The sequence below is a fragment of the Abramis brama genome (genome assembly GCF_963993115.1).
Source record: "Abramis brama genome assembly, chromosome: 9".
Lineage (NCBI taxonomy): Eukaryota > Metazoa > Chordata > Actinopteri > Cypriniformes > Leuciscidae > Abramis > Abramis brama.
This window is the reverse complement of record NC_139971.1, coordinates 6,366,231-6,387,499: the sequence shown is the minus strand read 5'-3', so window position 1 is coordinate 6,387,499 and position 21,269 is coordinate 6,366,231. Positions and strand designations below refer to the sequence as shown.

At 39.6% G+C, this 21,269-nt stretch overlaps 2 protein-coding genes across 4 annotated transcripts; both read right to left on the bottom strand.

Moving 5' to 3' along the window:
* Positions 1-431: 431 nt before the first annotated feature.
* On the bottom strand, positions 432-10,792 carry spred3 (sprouty related EVH1 domain containing 3). 3 transcript variants are annotated; one of them, XM_084123895.1, is made up of 6 exons: positions 10,657-10,792; positions 6,610-6,775; positions 6,301-6,469; positions 5,998-6,059; positions 4,802-4,963; positions 432-3,877 (listed from the first exon to the last, which is right to left on the bottom strand). In XM_084123895.1, the coding sequence occupies exons 1-6, from the start codon at positions 10,764-10,766 to the stop codon at positions 2,909-2,911; spliced, it is 1,638 nt and encodes a 545-aa protein (XP_083980021.1). In that variant the 5' UTR covers positions 10,767-10,792; the 3' UTR covers positions 432-2,908. The 3 variants fall into 3 exon arrangements, with proteins under 3 accessions (XP_083980021.1, XP_083980022.1, XP_083980023.1); XM_084123896.1 differs by having other exon boundaries at positions 10,455-10,785; XM_084123897.1 differs by lacking the exon at positions 10,657-10,792 and having other exon boundaries at positions 433-3,877; positions 4,802-4,973; positions 6,610-6,742.
* Positions 10,793-14,293: 3,501 nt separating this feature from the next.
* Positions 14,294-19,408, bottom strand: psmd8 (proteasome 26S subunit, non-ATPase 8). The gene is made up of 7 exons (XM_084123637.1): positions 19,250-19,408; positions 18,642-18,714; positions 18,431-18,533; positions 17,370-17,535; positions 17,187-17,287; positions 16,983-17,094; positions 14,294-15,108 (listed from the first exon to the last, which is right to left on the bottom strand). Exons 1-7 carry the CDS (start codon positions 19,358-19,360, stop codon positions 14,971-14,973), a joined length of 804 nt encoding a protein of 267 aa, XP_083979763.1. The 5' UTR covers positions 19,361-19,408; the 3' UTR covers positions 14,294-14,970.
* Positions 19,409-21,269: the final 1,861 nt, after the last annotated feature.

Genomic DNA, 21,269 nt, shown 5'->3' with positions numbered 1-21,269 from the left:
TGGTCCTGGAATTGCATTACACTGACTGATGCGGCCCCTTGTGGACAGTCATGGATGTGCGTACTGAAAATTGGCTCCTAGTGGTCACAGTGATTATTGTATAAAATCTGACAGAACTGTCAGGAATTTTCTCTTATTTCAATAAATTTTATTTTACATTATTTTCAATGCTGTCAAATCGATTAATCGCGATTAATTGCATCTAACATAAAATTTTGTAAATATATACTGTATATACTGTAACACACACACATATATATTATATATATATATACATACACGCACACACACATTATATATTTACAAACTTTTATGCTAGATGCGATTAATCGCGATTAATCGATTTGACAGCACTAGTATATATATATATATACACACACACACACATAATAGTGTTTATTATATGTAGTATAAATATGAATTATATTGATTTTAATTTACTGTTTCGGGGGAACATTAATTGTCATGAAAATATTCTATTGATAGTCTTAGTTTTCTTTATGCAGAATATAATTTCTTAAATTTTTCTGTTGATTTTGGGGCGAAATATGACCTGGACAGTTCTTCCTGAAATCCGTCCTAATCCGAGTGGATATTTGAATGGAGCACAATTCACTATTGCTGCCTTGTGCTGTAACACTCCACACTGATATTGTGGTTATGAGCGAATGCTGTATTATGCCATCCCAGTATTAGTGTACTAATGCACATAAACACATGTAAACACGATTCAGAGTGCAAACTTTTCATTAAAATATAGAGTTAGGGTTTAATTAATGATACAAACCCACGATATGTAACACCTCAAAGCAGCAAATTGGCACAAAGTCAGAGAAGTAAGACAGCACAGAAAATAAAAACCCGTCTCCAAAAATAAATAAAGAATTAGAATAAATATCTCAATAAATATATAAACAGGTAATATTTTCCATTGATTACTTTTCAAACTAATAGACACATACATGTTAAAATATGCACATTGGCAGAAATAAACAACCCGAAAAAAGAAAATGAGTATTTAGGTACATCGTTACTTAGAAATTATAGGTTATTGGTTAAATAAATCAAAAGGCACATTTATTAATAGGATGTATGACTAGGGCCCTCAAGGGTGGTCTCATCTCTCAAAGTTCTCTTTTTTCCAGTGCTATTTTTGGGTCTTTTTGTGTTTCTCTACTATTCTGCCCATAAAGAGTGAGTGAGTGAGCGAGTGAGTGTGTGTGAGTGCAAGAGAATGTTTCACGTCTTTGAAAATGGATTGAAATGAGTCCAAATGGACAATGATATGCAATGCATGTTTGTAGATTGAATGGTCCAGTGGTTCATCCTGCTGTAAAAACCCTTTCTTTTAAAGTGACTCTAATGAGCAGTTAATACAACATTGATTCCTACGTTACGTGGAAAAACCTCTTGGAATTGGACATTAGTTCTCCCCATCACTGATGTCATAATTTAGTCATTGTCCAAAATTGACTACAGGGCTGTGTCTGATTCCCTAACTCCTCATGACTAGCAGCGAGGTAAGACAAGTTTAGGGGAGTTGAAATAGCAGCTTTGAGATAATTTAAAGCAATGTTTCTTAACACTTCGAGGTCCAAACCGTTACGCCGGTCAGCGTTTGAACTGATTGGTCTAAAATCTTTACATTTCTCACTTTAACAACGGGCTTTAACCAGGCAACAAGTTTTCAGTGTCAAGTAATTTGTCTGTCCACAGTGAAGATGAAAATATCCTGTAACACAATCACAGCCAATCAGAACACATTTTATGCTTTTGGACCAATGGGATTTTACTGTGGGCGGGGCTAACTGGAACAACACAGACAAAATTGCACTGGTCAGGACACGTGAGGTGCAGTATAACCCATTATAGTTAATGATTGAGTACTTCTCTTGTTGCCATACTAACAGATAAAGTGTTGTGTCACACACAACTGTCCTTTTCTCTTTTATTCTTTGCTTCTGACTAATAATAACTAATTTGCACTGTATTTTTGGTGGTGTGTACAACAACATTTCAAGGCCTCGGTTTACATCTGCTGTGCAAATGTTTCAGGACTAGATTATCTCTCAACTTTTTTGGTCTATCCTTTAAATATAGGCAAGATTCTCAGTTGTTGGCAAGTTAAACACAACTATACTCTTAACAGAAGAATGAGCATGTATGTGTCCATATGTGGTGAAAGTGGTGGTTTTGGTGAAACTGCCCTCGATCAGACCGTTCACGTTCCCTGTCCTCGAACAACTAAAAGTGGTACAACATCAAAATGTTCTCCTTCACAAATATGTTCTGGCCGAACGTGCGTGAAAAACCTACCGCAAAGACCATATACAAAACCTCACCACAGCACACAGCCCCCAAAATAAGTCTCTTTCTCCATTTGCCTTACTCTCCTCTGGACATTGAGGTAAAACTCATCAACTTAGAGGTACGAGGGGAGTGTATTTGTTAAATCAATTGCAAAAAATAATAATAATAATTTTTCAGTAGTTCAAGTAAAATAAGATACTCAAAATAGGTCTGATAACATTTTCTATAAACATTTTTTCATCTCATATTTTCTCCCAAAAAAACAACAAAAAAAACAGAACCGAACCGAAAAGAAAACAAACAAATGTTTACACGTCACTGAACCCCATTCACTCCCCACCTCCCGGAGACGACCCCTGACCCCAACGACCAGCAAATTAGAGAGCAACCTCCCCGAACCCATGCACCCACCGCCGGTACGAGCGAGAAGGGTCCGAGCGCAGAATAGAAAGAGCGGAATGCAGCAGACGGCCTCGTGGGGGCGAGGGGATATTATCGTGAAGGTTTATGTAGGAGATCTGGCTCTACGGCTGTTCCTCCTTGTGCTCCCATCCCGTCACAATAAGCCCCGCCCACGCGCCCTCCCCCCGCTCAGGCCTCATCGCACGGCCTTGTGCTTCCCTCCGCAGCAGCCGCATCTCTCCCCACAGCGCAGGCATGCGTGCAGGGGCAGGTAGCAGCACATGCAGGGCACGAAAAGAGACAGCACCAGCAGCGCCGTCCAGCGGGCACAGCACAGCGGGTGCGGCCCGCCGCCCATCGAGTCCTCGCACGAGCACGGCTCCCAGAACTCGCCCTCGGAGTCCGACATGCAGTGGTAGAGCAGGCTCTCTGCGCACCACACGCACGTCCACTGGCGCAGGCAGTGTAGCGCGGGGTCCGGGGCGTCCCGGCAGCGGCCCCGTCCGTTCTCGGAGGCGCTGAAGACGGAGCGGCAGTACACGCAGCGGGACGAGCAGGAGGAGGAGCCCTGTGGGCAGGAGCTGTCGTCGTCCGGAGAGATGGCTTCCCCTCCGCCGCCCCCGCGCCTGCGAGTCCGAGAGCGTGGCGTGGCGAGAGAGGCGTGGATGCAGCAGGGAGAGGGCGAGCCTTTACCCGTCTCCTGAGGGGAGCCGCTGGCCGACGACACCCCCGGCACGGCGTTGGGCATGCAGGTGGGTGAAGAGTTGCACTGAGAACCTTTGGTGTCCAGCATGACGGTGACCTCGCAGCCTGTGGTGCCCACGCCGGCCAGCTCCTTCTCGAAGCGCACCACGCACAGCTCGGTCTTGTCCTGGCTGCCGCTCACCACCACGCCCCCCGTCAGCCCGCCCACCTTGGTCCGCGTGGCACCGGCGCGTCGGTAGTCCTCGTAACCGCGTGTTCCCCACAGGTCCTTGCAGGGGTCCAGGCTGCGGAGGTCCCCTTCCTCCAGCAGGGAGATGGTGGGCGAGAGCGGGGAGAGGGGAGAGGAGGCAGGGGGCGCTGTGGGCGGGGTCGGGGGGGCCGGAGGCGGCGGAGGGGGTGCCGGAGGGTTCAACACGGCTGTAACTTGGGTGAGCTGGTGCTGGGCGGGTCGGGTATGGATCTGCGGTGAGAGAAGAGTGAGGACTGAATGTAACTGCATTTGTCTGGATCAAATCATTCGTTCAAAAATACAATAAGAACGCAGCTCATTCATACAGTGACTCAAATACACCAATTGGCATCATTTCTGAATAAAATTTCATTTTGATATTAAAGTTAAAAATCTAGGGGTTGATACAACCGTCCTGTGGTGTGTGACCAAAATATAACGTGGTGCAACCAGCATGCAACAAAAAAAAACAAGTAATAAAAACTCACTGAGTGTTTTAGCGCAATTTTCTGACGTCATGGGATCACAACACTAAGAGATAGTAAATCTTTTTATGGTTTTTTTTTTTTTTTTTTTTTTTTTTTGTCTGCGTTCCCGAGATTAGACCTTCCTTAACATAATGCCGAAAACCCGAAGTCTCTAGGTGGTCTGGTTGAGGAGGAGATAGAAGTGCAAGATTGGTGCGCACAGACAGAACAGAAATCATGAGTTAACAATCGCAATTTTGTCCGTTGGAAAATTGCGCTAAAAATCCTACAAACATACTATTTATGAATTATTAATTAATGATATTTGTACAAAAAGAATGCTTTTTATCTTAAAAATATAAAATATATATTTAAATTAAAACATTTGCTGAGTACATTCCCGTGTGTTAAAATGTTATTACTTTAAATTGACGGTTGCAACGTGTGAAATTTCTAGAGTCATTAAATCTACACCTTTTTTTTGTAAATGGTATAGAAGTTTTTTAAAACCATGAAATCGACATGAATAAAAAGAGTATATTTCTAAGAACTTGGCATGTGTGTTTAAAAAAGATTTTTGATTTTAAAAAATCCCCCCTCCCTTTCCATCGTGGGAACACCGTTGACCAATATAACTGACTTGCTGGAATCAACTGGAGTCAACTTTCAAGCAATGTGAATCCTTTACCTGGGCCGGGGTCTGTGTCGTGACGACGTGACCTGTCCCGTACGCGAACTCCTCTGTGGAGCGCACAAAACAGGTGGAGGAGGACTCGCTGGTCACAATGGTAATGGGTTTGGGCAGCATCTCTTTTCTGCTGTTGGACGACGACTCACTCCCTGTATGAGACTGAGACAGACTGCAAGTCATCAAACATGCAGAACCACCTAATGCTAAAGCCGACAGGATGTACACAAGATGGAGGAAATACGGTGTAGAGATGACTGGTGTAGTTTGGATCGCCTTGTATTATGAATGAATCGTTCAATCATGACTCTGCTTTGACTTTATGTAAAACTGTTCGGTGCAAAAAGTGACCAAGTTGCTAAATAATTAGCAAGATTATAGATAGGAAATGGTAGAGTGATTTATTACATTTTGATTAATATTGATGATTACAAAGACAATTTTCTTTGGAATAACATGCACCGATAAATCGTGCATAACAAAGCCAGGAACATACAGTATATTAACTTTCCCTGCCATTGACGGAAATTTCTGGCTTTCCATGTTTTCACTTTTAAACAGTAGGGGGCACTATTACGAATCTTCTGAAAGAGAACTGAATCTCATGATCAAAACACAGGCAAAGAAGAAGCAGAAACAAGCAATTATATGCATATGTAAAATAACGTGATCATCAACATTAATCTGCATATAAATCAAAACTGCCAAACGTTACTGAATGAAATATCGACCCAGGACGAGCTATAGGACTGTGAAGATTTGGGGGTGTTGTTGATAGACTCGATCTACTCCATCTATGTTTTGATCATCGTTCTGAATCCCAGTCTTTGACAAAAAACGTATTTCCTCAGCTTTTTGCTTTTATGAAACTTGGAATATCTTAAAAACTAGAATAAAAGCAGAGGCTCTACTTTTTCTTTTGATATATTGCATGTTCAGATATTCATACAACAAAATATTCTGGAGGCCATGAAATTTTTGTGAAAATGATCAAAAACGCTGCCGGTGGCTGGCAACTTCTTTTCTTTTTTTTTACGGTGGCGGGGAAAGAGTTAAGAAAATAAATAGGGTCAATTTTGGTTTTACTGACTTCAATGTCTATGATGACTTTACAGGGATCTAGGCACGAAAAGTACTGTAAATCTCAGATAGACGCGAAGATAAACCAGATACTTTGACGTGATAAAAACACTCACTGCTTGACCATCATCCTCGGTGTCGCCCTCTTCAGGAGTCGAGGAGGATGGCGAGTCGGATCCTGCAGGAAAATGTTAAAAATGAACAAACAAAAAAAATGTCAAGAAAGAAAATTGGATCATCTAAAACACATTAGACATTTGCACTATCCGTTCATGGCATCGTCTTCTCTGGCCTGGTACATTTAGAGGCCATAACAACAGGGTTACTAGGTATTAAAACTGACTGACACATACTCAATGTAAACTACATTCATTTCTTTGGCTCCAGCTTCCTGTTCTCTATCTTTTGCTGCTCTGTACCTCTGTCCAGCTTATCAAGGACACTTTGAAGCCCCCTCTCGAAGGAGATGGCATCAGCTGGACTCTGGAAGGTCAGACCAAACTTCCTCTCCTCCACACGCCAGTGATGGAAGATGGGGTTCACCTTGTTGTAGACCAGACCCTTTTGAATGGCGCATTCCAGCACAGGCTACATGAAGAAAGAGAGGCGGGTCACTTGCGGGCCACTCGTGAGGGCGACTACTAAATTGCTACAACTACCGGGACTGTCAGGCTGAGGGAACATCAGTGCACTCAAAGACAGGCATGAACACACACGCACACACTCACTGCTCGATCGCGTAGCCGTTCTCCGCGTATGACGTACTCTCTCCGCCCACGACCTTCAGAGCTCCGCCCCTTACAAATGATCACGTGACTGAGGCCGCCACCTCCAAGGGGCACCCAGCCACCACTAGAATCGTCACGTGTCATCACCACCGCTCGGACACGCACACTGTTAGGGGAGTAAAAGGAGTGAGTGCACTAGCCAGCTGAGCACAAACACCCACACACACAGACACACACACACACAGACTTTGAGACAAAGGCTGTTAAAGAAGAAAACACAACCATCAGTATAGCATATGGAAATATCCTTAAAATAAAGGTAAATGGCAAATAATAGAGAAAAGACACTGCGTTACAGAGACACGGTGTAAAGATGTGTAAAGGAAGTAACGTTATTAGCCTGCAATATCCACTCAAAGCTACAATATGTAATTTTTTTCGCCGCTAGGGGTCGCTAACCTCTTACAATAACAAACGACGCATAAGCGGAATTATGGAACTTGTCGTCATGCCGAAGGATCTAATAATGTTTATGGATGAGTGAATACATTGATGTTTTTAACATGACCGTGGTATGAAGCAGGTTGCGATTGCTAATGAGAGACATCAGCGCCACACGCGAGTCCCGCGGATATAAAAGAATAAGGACATTTCATTCTACCGAACTACCCGCAAGTGCTGAATTACTACTCACACGGGTCAGTTTATTAGACGAATGAAACTTGTGAGGTAACGCAGCGCTGTTTCACTTGGTCTACACTATCACACTAAACTGCATTTGAGGTTGTTGAAAGTTATAATGTTATTCTATGTGTTAGTTCATCTGTATGAGACTAGCAGTAAGCTAGATCAACATTAGAATAACATACTGATCATATTCTAACATTTCATCATGTTGAGCTAAATAACATTGATTCGTTTTAAGTACATTTGTTCACCTGTCTAATAAAGTACATGCAAGAGCGGCGTCTGTCAAGTCAAAGTTAGTCGCGGACGTGGAGCTCTCGACATCTCGAAAACGCCACCCTGATATTGATCCTCGTTTTAGTTCTCCTTTTGTCCCAAAGTCTGCTTGCCATGGTCCATAATGTTTGAACGAAACAACAACAGCATGAGTGTGCCGCTAGACGTAACACAGTTGTCCACGTCTGTCGCCATGGTTACTATGTCAGTACGAGCGCCGGAAACCAGGGATAACGCGGATATTACGTCATTGACAGGCGACGAGTGAACAGTGACGAGCCATTATATAAAACTGTTAGATTTTTGGGAACTTTTGGGATATTGTAAGTACACAACTGCAGGAAATATATCACACTGTGCAGGTGATTTTTGGATATTTTATTACAAAAATCTTACATATTGTAGCTTTAAATTAGCGTTCGTCAAAATTTAATTACATTAAAAATAAAATTATTATTCATTCGTTAAAATTGTCATTCATAACCCATTTTGCTTCTGTAATGTTTCTGGATGCATTCCCAAGTGAAACTGAATAGTCAGTGAGAAAAAAGGGCAAGGTGGGACACTGGATTTTATCCAGTTGAAGATTATTGGATCATGAAAAGTAGATGTTAAAGTGGTTGGACATCATCGGAAGAAAGGCTGTTTCAGACAATGAGCAAGTTATTACATTTTAAAGAAAAGATACATTTAATGTAGTCTCTCATTCACCACCGCTATAGAAATTTACCCAACTATGACGACTTACGCTTCTGAGAAACCCGTAAATGTGAAAAGGGTCAATACGGTTCATGTGATGGTCACAGCTGGCAGAAGACACATGACTGAAGGAGAGGATGAAACATGTTAGGCTCTTTTCCTTGCCCACGCCATGATGATGTTAGTCCAAATCATTTCAGTCATTTCAGAGGTGGTTATTACAATTTGATCAAATATTTTGAAGACGTTTGAATTAATGTGTACTTATGAGTAGGCCTACTTAAAATCAGTCAGAGCTAGAAATGTATCTTCATATTTACAGGTAAAGCTTCATATTATGGGTGGACTACTTTCTTTGGCCCCCTCAACATCTTATTTTGATGCCCTTCAGGGGGGATCAAGCCTTCTTTGGGAGGAACCTTAATTCGCACCATGCTTATGAGTGGTCCACATAGCCATAACATACATTAAACGTGTAGGGTCAATTTTTATGTTGGTGTTAAAGGTGCTGTAATTGATTTTATCCCTTCTGACAACATCTGCCAGATTTAGCCACTAATTAGACACGTCCCTTCTCCCGCCCAAAAGATATGTCAGCAAAGCAAACCCCAACTTTCTATGGATTGACAGGACGAGATCTCGTTTCTGATTGGCTAAAAAAGGGCGGGCCGCTCCCCCGACTAGTTTTGCGATGACAGAGACAGGTGTGATTTGTCAAGACTCAGGTAAAAATGCATTTTATGTGTGGTATTAAAAGAAATCGTCCTTTAAAATCATGTAGGCTACTGTAAGTACTAAATTCTTAAATAGACGCGGGGATACAGGTGAATTTTGAATGATTTCTTGAGACAAGATGGTGTGGTATGGTGGCGAGGACTGATTTATTGTGTTAAATGGAATGAATAATCTTAAATCACACCGTTACGTGTGCTTTTGTGTGTTCCATAAACTATAGGTTCAGTCTAGAATATATAAACAGTGAAGCACGATTATAACAATGGGAGGAAACAGCGCGATTTTTTAATGGACGGTCACGTGGGCGAGGAAAATCTAATCACACTTTCCACGCGCACACGGAACAAGCGTTTACAGCCATCGCTCATTTCTGTAGAAAAGTCCTTAATATAGCCATTCTGCATTCACAATGACACCAATATAAAACAACAAAGGACATAATGGCTCCATATGTTAATATGAGGGAGTAGCACAAAGAAAGAAACCGTAAATAAATGAATGGCCTGAGGGGAATGAAATGTGTGGAGATGATGAGGGAGAGGGTGGGAGATGAAGAGTTATATTCCTCCCTGAGATGTATCAATGAACGCGCCCATTCGCCATAAAGGCCCTCGTAGCGGTTTTCCAGTCCGACAAGCTCCATTACAATAAACGCTATGAAATCACATCCATTTTGATTCAGAGCCCCATTTGTATTATTTTGAACGGTTTCCGTTATTATAAGCCATTGCACCGTCATATCGTCCGATCAACACGCGTTCACGCGCACTCATTCGTTCATCCCGCTGTTTTATGAATGAATAAAACTACATATATGCTACAGCAGCACAGCGAATTCAATGGGCAGATGAGTGGGTGAAAGGAGGATATGGACAAGAAGAAGAAGAAGGAGAAGAAGAAGAAGAAGAAGAAGAAGAGAAGCGCTGGGGGGAGGGGGAGACATGAAGAGGAGGAGGGGGGTGAGAGAAAAATCACATTTCATTCATAAAGTTTGGCTTTAAAAATCATAATGAAACTCGAGACGCGTTGATAAAAGCATCCCTCCGCGCCTCCATCCCGCCAATGTGTTCCCGACGCCAGAAAACTCGCCAAAATTCGTCGATTTTTTAACGACACGTTTTATAATTCATGGATGTATTTGGTGGTTATACGTGGAGCCTCCTCACACACCATCCTCGAGACAAAAAGCCGTCTCTTACTGCACCCTATGCGCGGCATTGAAGGCGTTTTATATAGTGCACTTCAGATAAGGCCCATTCATTGGCGATATTCATCAAATGTTGGATGTATATGGAGAATATGGTGTACAGTGTTGATATAGCCATAGCTGCGTAATAGTGTTTATGAGCATCTAACATCAGATGGTCTCGCGTGAGCATCTTACAGTCCATTAGAGGTGCTGCAAATCAATCAGTCTGTTCTGGTCAAATAAAAATGCATGGACTTACTCGCCCTCCATGGCTCGGTGTTGCCCGCCGCTTCGAGCTGGCTGCCCCCCGGTCTCTCGTCTTTTTTATTCCCCTTCTTACCGAACACACACACTCGCGCGCGCGTGCGTTCTCACACTCATACACACACACACGCGCGCGCGCGCGCGTTCTCACACTCTCGCTCACATACGCACGCACACACAGTCTCTCTTTCACTCACTCCTTGTGCTCGCTGCTGCTCTCATTTTCTTGTCTTTCTCTGTCCACCTTCATATGATTTCGGATGGGCTCGAGGATGCAGCAGCCATTTTCCACCGGCAGCATCATCATCGTCCTCCCTCTCTTGCTCCCTCCCTCCTTCGCTCTCTCTCTCTCTCTCAATCACTCCCTCCCTGTTTCACTCTCTCTCTCTCTCTCTCTCTCTCTCTCTCTCTCTACCTCTACCTGTCTACAGCAGTTCTCACACACTCATATTAAACACACTCGTGGATGGACACAGTGTCCCCGAATGGGAGCTGCATCGGTCCAGTTTTGTTGCTGTCAGGACATTTGGAGCGATATGGCTCTAAAAATGTCCATGTGCTCCAGCAATCACCATTGTTAAATCTGAAAAGAGAGTGACTATTAATGTTAGAAAGATAAATGTTTAAAAAAAAACAAATAATAACATTGTGAATACTTGCACAAACTCAGTTAATATAGTGCAGAGCCTCAGTACCTTGGACAGCTCTCATACAGCTCTATACGCCATGACAGAATTCACAGCAGCGAGTCTCCATTCATCTCCAACTCCCCATTCATGTTCACTGATAGCCCACCATTGATAAACAGCCACGCCAGCGTCGAGCCTTTATTACTCAAATAAGCAGTCCGTCTCGCTCTCTTTCAACAGTTTGGGAAAAGTACATTAAGCTACAGCACGGTAGAGCTTAAATAATACATGTTTGCTATATTAAAAGTCATCAATTGAACAATGAATGTTTGCGCGCGAATTTAATTGCGCGGTTTAATTCAAATATATGACCGTTAAAAAAAAAAAAACAACGGAAAACGCTATGTGGAAACTTTAATAGCCTAGTAGTGAATATTTAGAATTTCTAGATGGGATGTTTTTGTTTCATAATTCGTTCAAACGGGGCAAACGTCATACTGTCATATTACTGACAAATATGGCTCTTTCTTTTACTTGTTCAATTAGTCTTATATTATATTATTCTTCTGTAACAGCTGTTCCTTTTTAATTTATTAGAACAATACAAAAATGTACACATTTACAGAAAAATGCCAGTGTATATAACATCCATTCATTAATCAGAAAATCTAACAATATTACAAGTTCTCCTTGCTTTTAATTGACAATGTTCTCCAAAAAGGAGCTGTAGTCCTTGGTCTCCTGAAAAAAAAAAACATCTATGAAATTTGGCTTGGACCCTGAACATTTCTTCTTGAGTTTATATATATATATATATATATATATATATATATATATATATATATATATAAAGTTGTACAAGAAAAATAACTTATTTTATTTTTATTGGAATAATACATTTATCAAAATTATTCATCTTGAATATAATATCTGTTTTCCATCTAATACAATTTTACATAATCCTAAATCTGTTTTTACACAATTCTAAAAACGATGGACAATAGATTATTTTTATGTAGGACAAAATCACAGAAATAATCAATTATCAACAATTAACTTTTTCAGCTGGATATATACCTTTTGATTAGGTTTAGAATTTATGGAATTCATAAAATAATGTGATAATATTCCAGTCCTGAAGACAAATGCTTTATCTTATAAGGTTTTGAGTCAAAACTCCAGCATTGGTTTTGTATGTTGGTTTTAAACTCGTAGTTCAACGTTTTATATGTTGTAATTGTTTAGCCAAAACAGAATATGGTTTGATATTTACGAAAGTGAAGATGTTTGAACTTTTTATACAAAACTATTGCTGGAAAAATGACTTCTGATTCAAAACCTTCTAGTTGAACCCATGTGACAACTGACCCCATTCTCCTCTAAAATACTTAAATCTGTACAGTATCATGAACAGTATGATAGGAGAGTTGCCCAGACCAACATGTCGGCCGCTGCATTCACAATAACATGTTGTTAAATTAAAACCTTCGAGAGAGGAAGGGCCCTCAACAGGATCCAAGAGAGGAAAGGTTAAAGTCTGTGCTAACAAGGGCAGATCTTTTATTAGACAGCACACATTGTACCTGAAATGCTAAGGGAAATTGCGTCTACAACCAAAAAGACACCAGCTTGGGTACCAGTTCAGCTCCACGTAAAGCTAACGTGCTGAAGCGCAAGAAAACATGCGACAGACCTCAGCAAACTCAAGAGGGTAAAAATAAGGGCACACAAGGAAGTAATAAAGGAAATAAAAAAAAAATTAAAAATGACTCTCTTCAATTTGCCTATGCTCTGTCTATTGCTCTTGTGTCTTGAAATGCAATGCAAAATGAACAATTTAAATAATTTTAATACAAGTGTATTCAGTTTGCTCAACTATCATGATAATGACACAATAATAATAATAAAAAAGAATCCTATTAATGGACTTTTTCTGTTTTTGTCATTCTTAAAGGTTTCTTTTTTTTTTTTTTTTTGCAGTGAAGCCAAGAAAAAACATTTTGGGTTTCAGTTCTTAAAACCATTTTTCTTGGAGTGAAGAACATTTTAAAAATCTAAGAATTATTTTCCACTATAAAGAACCTTTTATGGAATGGAAAGTTTCCATGAATGTTAAAGTTTCTTCATGGAACCATCAATGCCAATAAAGAACCTTTATTTTTAAGAGTCTGGTTAAATATTACCCAGATATTAGTTTTTGCATTAGATGTCTCCTGGTTTTCTTTTATAGAATTGAATAAAACAAGAGGCTCATTCTTATTGTCAAAAGACGCTTCCCAACAATCACCCCAGCACGACAGTAGAGAAAGATTATGAAAGCTCAGGCCCCGGGGATCTGACACCAAAAACCACTCAGAAAACCCTCTGCCCTCAACTGTAGGATCTAAACTGGTTGATGTTCCTCCCTCACGTGAAAGTGTAAAACCAGCATGAAGGACGAAAGGCAAGACCACAGAGAACACAACCACTGCAGACACTTACAATACTGACCCACACCAAAGCCACCAACACATCATCTAGAATCTGCCACTGTGGTTGTCCACACTGGGAGAAGCACCTTTACTTAAGAAAAGCACTAATACTCTAGATAAATCAATCTGATAGTCTTGCATGCAGCACAACTGCATTTGCTTCCAACAACTCCACCTGGCCTTCACAGGCACCAGTGAGGAGTTCTATTGGAAAAGTCAATTTGGCGATACCTCGGCTTGACACCACAATGAATCCATGGACCATTCATCTTGAGAACCACCTAATGACTGAGCCAATCTCAATCCTCAACTATGCTCCACTATAGTCCTTCGATTCTTAAAAAAGGCCTAGAGAAACACACCCTGAGTATGTGCCAAGCCCAAGGCAAAACAGAACGAAACTGAAATTAGAGAATGAAACAGACATAAGCACATCCTGAAGGGCCTTGCATATATATACAGCAAACCCAACATCATATGCATGTTAAAGTGTATCTTAATGTTGGTTGTCTAGCCAAACATCGTACAGCATCCATTACAAACAGTGCCTTCCTCTTCTGTGATTGTTCAGACAACATATTTTTGATTTAGAAGACCTACTTACCTCCGATTTATTTTTTATTTATTACATTTGAGACAAATACACTAACATGTTCCTGCATCTAATTAGCACAATATAAATGACAACATGCTACTCAGTCATTCAATGCTTCAGAAGACATTTTATAAAAGAGTCACACAAAAAAACATTTTATTTATCAGAATTGTCAATGCCTCGTGACACTTTAGGGGAGGGATCATCCCATTACAGGACAAAAAAACATAACCAATTACAAAACATCTGCAAACTTTTAACTGCAATCATCACGCTGTTGCTAGGATACAAGGCAAGGGCAAAAGAGTATAATAATTCAATGAACACTCCTAGGGCAACAATGAATAAGCACTGAAGTTTAGCTGCTGCCGACAACATCCATCTCAAGCATGCCAGCCAGACCCACTTCTCTTCACAAACTCACTCTTGATAAAAACCATCAGACCTTGCTGAGAGGAACAACATGTGAATATTCAAAATAGGACAGATTAAATGTTTATCCCAACCCCCCTCCAAAAAAAAAAAAAAAAAAACCTTTTGAGATCCAGTCATTAGATAAGAAATGCAAGAAGGTTCCTGAAAACAGATGACACACCCACCAGACAATCATACAGAGAGATCCTGACACCGGTAGATATTGATATTGAAGTGTAGGTCAAAGCGTTCTGGTCTCATCCTCTGAGAGCCATTATTAGCGGCTGTGTCATCCGGTGTCTGAACTGAGTACAGATATAGGGCTACTGTACAACGGTTTTATTTGGATAAACAAATGTGAACCTTTATGTATACAGGTGTCTAAATGCTGCCAGATCCACACTACACAATCATTTCCAGCTGCCTTGCATACTCGATGACTTGTTGGGCCAGTTCTGTGGAGGGGATGTTCACTTCCTCTGTCTTTTGGTGCTGGGTACTGAACGAGTAATATCCATCAGGACTCTGGGTCCATCCTCTCTGCAGAGCACAAAAAGCATATTAATATCTATTCATCAAATAACATTAAGATTAGAGTTAACAATAGAGTATGTGCGATTATTGATGAATCATCTGATCACGGTTATTTGATCTAATATGCAATTACTGTGCAGTTAAGTTTCACATTTTGTAAAAAAATAAATAAAAAAAAAACGAAATGAAAGTGCTTAACATTTTGTCCATTATATGCGTGATAGTGGAGTCAAGCCCCATTCACACCGCTAGCGACAAAGCAACATGATCCCATTCATTTTCAATGGAGCGCTGGCGACAGTGACCGTTGGCGTGTCAAGCGACGGGAGTCAGTTTGACAGTTTACTGAGTTTGGGGAGACCCTGTTACGAGGGAGGACCCGATTTATCATGACACAGGAAAGACATGACGGTTCCGGAGCGATTTCACTGTTTTATATGATTTGACTGTAACCACATACATTGATATAATAAAATGATGCTTGGAAAAGAATCACATTACATAAATGAACAGTTTAGCACTGTTTTACAGATTCTCCTGCATTCTGTTGATTATTAGGGACGAGAAAATGTATTACTTTTATGATTAGTCATTTTGAAAAGTATGAGCGTATGAAAAGTATGATTTTAATTCGTTGACTGATCGATCGTTAATCTAGTTAATGACTTGTTAACTACTTTAATGCACCGAGCACCGCTGGAACACTCTCCAGATTGCTACTTATTTTTATTTTTATTTTTAATTATTTTACGTCTAATTCCTAGTCAAATAATGATATCTTAGTTTTATATTACAAAAAAATAAAGTCGCTGGCAGTGTGAACGGGGAACATAATCCAGGGAGTAAAGAATATAAAACAAATTGTTATGAAGTACACAAGATATGTCCTCCTTCACAAGAAATAAGGGTTTGTGGGTTTAACGTATTATATTACAAATAATTAATATGTAAAATATTATTAATTTCCAAAGCATTAAAGTAAATAATATGGGCCTGTTTTATAATCATTTTTAGTATTATATTATATACAATTCCAAGTAAAATATAATGCATTAGACTTGTGGTGTGTTCACACTTGTAGTTCGATTCGCTTGATCCAGACCAAAAAAACAAACAAAAAAACAATTAAGTCCTGGTCGAATTAGCGTTCACATTGGCATTTTTAACATCAAACTTAAAGATACTGAACCTAAAGACATAGGGTTATATTTCATAACCTGATTGGTCGGCTTTTATTACGTATATTTTGTGACGGAACTTCCAAACATCCAAAACAATGCTGTGTTCAGGGCTAAATGCACTTGTTGCATGTGCATAGCCTACATATGATGGTATTTTGATCATGAAGAGCTTATAAAATGTGTAACGAAGTCAAAACAGCAGCAGGTCACACACACAAACGAAGATCTGCTGCGAGGAGACGCGGTTCTGACGCCTGTACCGAACTGTGATGGGCAACATCGTGACTATGACGAGAAAAAACAGCTATGCTTGAGCATTCTGTCCTTTTTAGGGTCGCATCATGTCCTGTTTTTGATTAGTTTACATGTCTTTGGTCCGTGATTCGTTTATATTTCATTCGAACCGCACCAGAGTTCGTTTGGAAGCAGACCGAGACCCATCTTTTCAGGGTCTCAGTCCGCTTGTTAGGGTTCAGACGGCAGAGTTCACATGTTCAAATGGACCGCACTAACAGAGCGATCACACCATAGTTTGTTTTAATCAAATCAAACATGCCAAGTGTCAACACACCCTTAATGTAAGTGACAAACCAAACAGAATTAAATCGTTAATTGCAAGTATTTGTATGACAATTAATTCTCAGCACAAAATTCATGATCGTGACATGCCAGTATTTGACAAACACATTGAACACTTACTTTCTTCGCATATTCAGTCATCTTTTTTGGAGAGGAAAAGAAAAGCACCCGCGTGGCCTCATTGAACTGAATCTGTTCATATGCTTTCTCTATACAACCTGCAATCTCATCTCTACAAACAAAACACAACATATTCAAATGACCAAACGATCCAAAACATGGTTCATCACCAACATTTAGCTATTAATACTAAGAAAACCCTACCGAATGGTATCAAGAAGAATGTCAATGAAGAAGGTGTAGCTCTCAGCAGGGATGTTTCCTTTGGCAAGGAAGACCTTGTTGTAACTGCCTTCCATCAGATACTGAAACGAAGAAGCAAAAAAGTAGGAAACAAACATTGACAAACGCATTCAATATAAGTGACGAGTAAAAAGTGTCCCACACCTGCTCTAATGAAACTGGGTGTCTGATGTAGACATTGGTCTGGATGTCTTTTGCGCTCAATCTCTCCAGCTCTGTGTGGAACTCGGACACTCGGTTCTGAGAGAGCAGGAAGAGCAAGTTGAGACCCAGTAACTGGTGCCTGTAGGCCGACTCGGGCAACTCCTCCCTGTGACATTGAAGAAGAAGAGAGGAAAGTGGAACAGGAGCAAACAAAAAGCCAGCAAAACAATTCAGGGTAAAACCTGCTGAAACTGTGTCCCGAATGTCAATTTATTCTCGAGAGAAATACAGAATGCAGTACATGTTCATTGTATGTGTAATGTATATATAAATATTTACAATATACACGTGATGACCTGCTACAGTTGCCCACAATATGTCTTTAATCTACCTTTTAAATGTGGCATTTCGTACATTTGGTACCAACACACAGGATATAGATGCGGTTTCAGCATGACTGCTGTCAGCACATACTAAAGGAACAGTTCACCCCAAAATTTAACTTATCCTATAATTTGCTTACCCTCAAGCAATCCTAGGTGGATATGACTTTCTTCTTTCAGCTGAACAGTCGGAGTTATATTAAATAATATTCTGGCTCTTCCCAACTTTGTAATGGCATTGAACAGTGCCCAAACTTTTGAAGATCCAAAAAGCACATTCATCCATCATTAAAGTAATCCATATGACTCCAGTGAGTTAATAAATGCCTTCTGAAGCAAAGCGATGAGTTTTTGTAAACTGTAATCACTATCTCACCTAAGCTTACGCTATGCCTACGTCATACATGAGGTCAGAGGTCACCCCTCATAAACACACGGCAGTTGCCGGAAGCCAGTGATTATAGTCTATAAAGTTTTAGATATGGACATTTTTCTTACTAAAACCCATCGCTTCACTTCAGAAGGTATTTACTGTAGGAAAAAAGTAATATACACCTAGGATGGCTTGAGGGTGAGTAAATTATGGGATAATTTTCATTACTGGGTGAACTATTCCTTTAAGTAAGTAATAAGTGATAGTGAGCAAATAGAAGATGTAAGACCAAAAAAAGTCATTACTTGTAATCAAAGTAATAACACTTAAGCTGAGCCATGTAGCGTTCAAAGGAGGGGATGTCTTTCTTCAGGATGCTCCATAGTGCTCCGATCTCCAAAACATCTCCTGTGAAGAAAAAAAAGAAAAGAATAAATATTAATAAATGACTGAAGCAATTAAAATAGATATATAATTTCAGCTAAAAACAATCATAAAACCTTCATAAATACTCACTGGCAAGGATAAGTTGTTGTTTGGTTAGTTTGGTCCCAGTAGTCGGTAGAAAGTTCAGTTCCAACAGGGATATCTACCAAAATAATAATAATAATAATAAAATAATCCACCACAACATAATGAAAACATGGCAGACATATAATATGAGATTATATTAATATAGGATTAATGACAATATAGTAGGAATCATGAGAACTATCAATTGAGGGTCTTTATTTTTCTTCATTATTCAACACGTTAAAAAATAAGTTTCCCGAGGAAATGTAATTTGAAACATAAGCAATAAAAAACATTATATAAATTAATTATCAGTTCACACACGCTGTCATTTTGTTTCACTACTGTATGAATTCGCTATCTGCTAGCTAACTTGCTACTTTGGCGAGGAACAAACCCAAAGCCACAACACAGCTCACAAAAAATGTCAACTGTACTTTATCACATAAATAAACTAAAACACACGCATAACGTGTGTGTCAATAAGTTGAATGGGAATCGACTGGACCGTTCTAGATAGCAGCACTAGCGCTAACCGCTCATCACACTACAAGCACAGCTCATTTCTGCAGTTTAAGAGTAATGTTACCCTTCCATATCATCGGGCGTACCTTTAGCTTGCTCAGGATCTCGCCACATTTGTTAAGATTTGGATTCTTTTTATTCCACTCGGCTTTCAGCGTTTCATACAACCCCGCAGTCTCTTTCAACACAGACGCCATGGTGATTCTGCAAAAACGTACGACACCGGCCTGTCAGAATACGGCAGTTCGCTGTCGTAAAGAATGTTGGTGCTACCATGGAAACCAGGAAACGCGGATTTCAAAGGGTGTGAAATTGGGTGATACCATTGAAGTTTGTCTGAAGAATATAGTTATAGAAATATATAGTTTTCCATAATAAAATCTGATAACCTTAACTATTAAGTAAATACCTTTATACTGAGGCCTACACCAACTGGCTGCATCACATTACAGAACTGATTGTAACTGTTGTGTACTTTGTAAAGAAAAGGTTACACTTTGTTACATTGCAATTAATGATACACTTAAGTACTGAGTGATATTAATTAACAACATGTACTTACTATATCCTCATGGGACCCAGGGACAGACTTGTGTCCTCTGTAGTGGACATTATATTTTAGTGAATTTCTCTGACACCTGAATTTAGTATTTTTTCCATGTCATTAAATTGTTTAGAGCATAAGAAACAAATGGGGGGGAAACATTTTTGGAAAAAGATATTTTATTAATATGTTATGCTATGTCCTCTGTAGTGGACACCAGGACTCGATTGTTTAAAAAAAAAAAAAAAAAAAAAAAAAAAAAGACATGAAATGACATGTATAACAATGGGAAGTTTTTTTTATTCACCAATTAAATTTTAAGTTTCAGGATTTTGTTTAACCAAACTTTGTTTTAAGATGATTCTTTGTGATGTTATGAAAGATATAACTAAATGAATTGATATACCATTTTACTTTATGCAATATGTGGGTAAAATGGCCATAAATGGGCACTGCCATTCAATACAATGCATCTATACACTGTACTAATATGCATATTAATGTGTTCTTGAGGCAACATGTAATGAAAAAAAGAAGTCTAATAATGGGAGTAATAATTTCCTAATAATATCTAATATTTCATAGGAATATTGATATATCATTTCTTTCCCTATTCATTTATTGTGTCTCCCAAAACGCCTGATAAACATGTGTCTCTACATCGGACATGTATGAAATCAATGCCGTTTCGTAACAGAAATTAACATATTTATTAGAAACCCCATAACATTTTCCTGAGATGTTGATTAATGACAAACAAATTGAAAATTAGTCAGATTTTAATGCTAATTTCAAAATATTATCATATTTCCATTAGTGCTACTACATTTGATCACTGAATTAATGTCAGTCATTTTAAAAGACCAAGGAGAAGTTGTTGTCACGGTGAAACCTCCAACATTTGGTTTCTCTGAAAAGCCCTGAATGTGCTCTTTACAGGACATTAACACTATGATATATACAGTGTCCGAGAAAATCACTAAAATATAATGTCCATTGCAGAGGACAAAAGTCTATTCCTGGGTCCCAGTTAAAGGGATAGTTCACCAAAAATGAAAACGTTGTCATCATTTACTCACTTTTAAGTTGTTCCAAACCTGTTGAACATGTTGAACAGATATTTTAAAGAATGTTGGTAACCAGACAGTGATTTTGGGTGAACTATCCCTTTAAAGTGTAGTTGGAGGGGGTCATAAAGTGATGCATCTGCGCCCTCTGCTGGACACTGCAGGCTGCGGCGTTAGTGCAGTAGTTTATTACTAGAGCCTGAAATAATGAAGGGGCGCAGACAGGTTCGTCTCATCTGAATATTTGTAATAACCTATCGATACAATGTCATGAGAATTATCGCGTTACATACTACTGCTCCGATCGGTTATGTCATTGTTGAAAGAATACGTCTATATTGACTGCGGGACATGCGCAGTTGAAAGGAGACAAAGAGGAAGGAGTGGGTGGCGGATGAAATCTATTCATTGCGATATTTCTGTCACACCAGTCAAGCACTGGGACACACGGTAAAGGTCCAAGCCACACCCTTTAATGTAAGAAATATTCAAGCA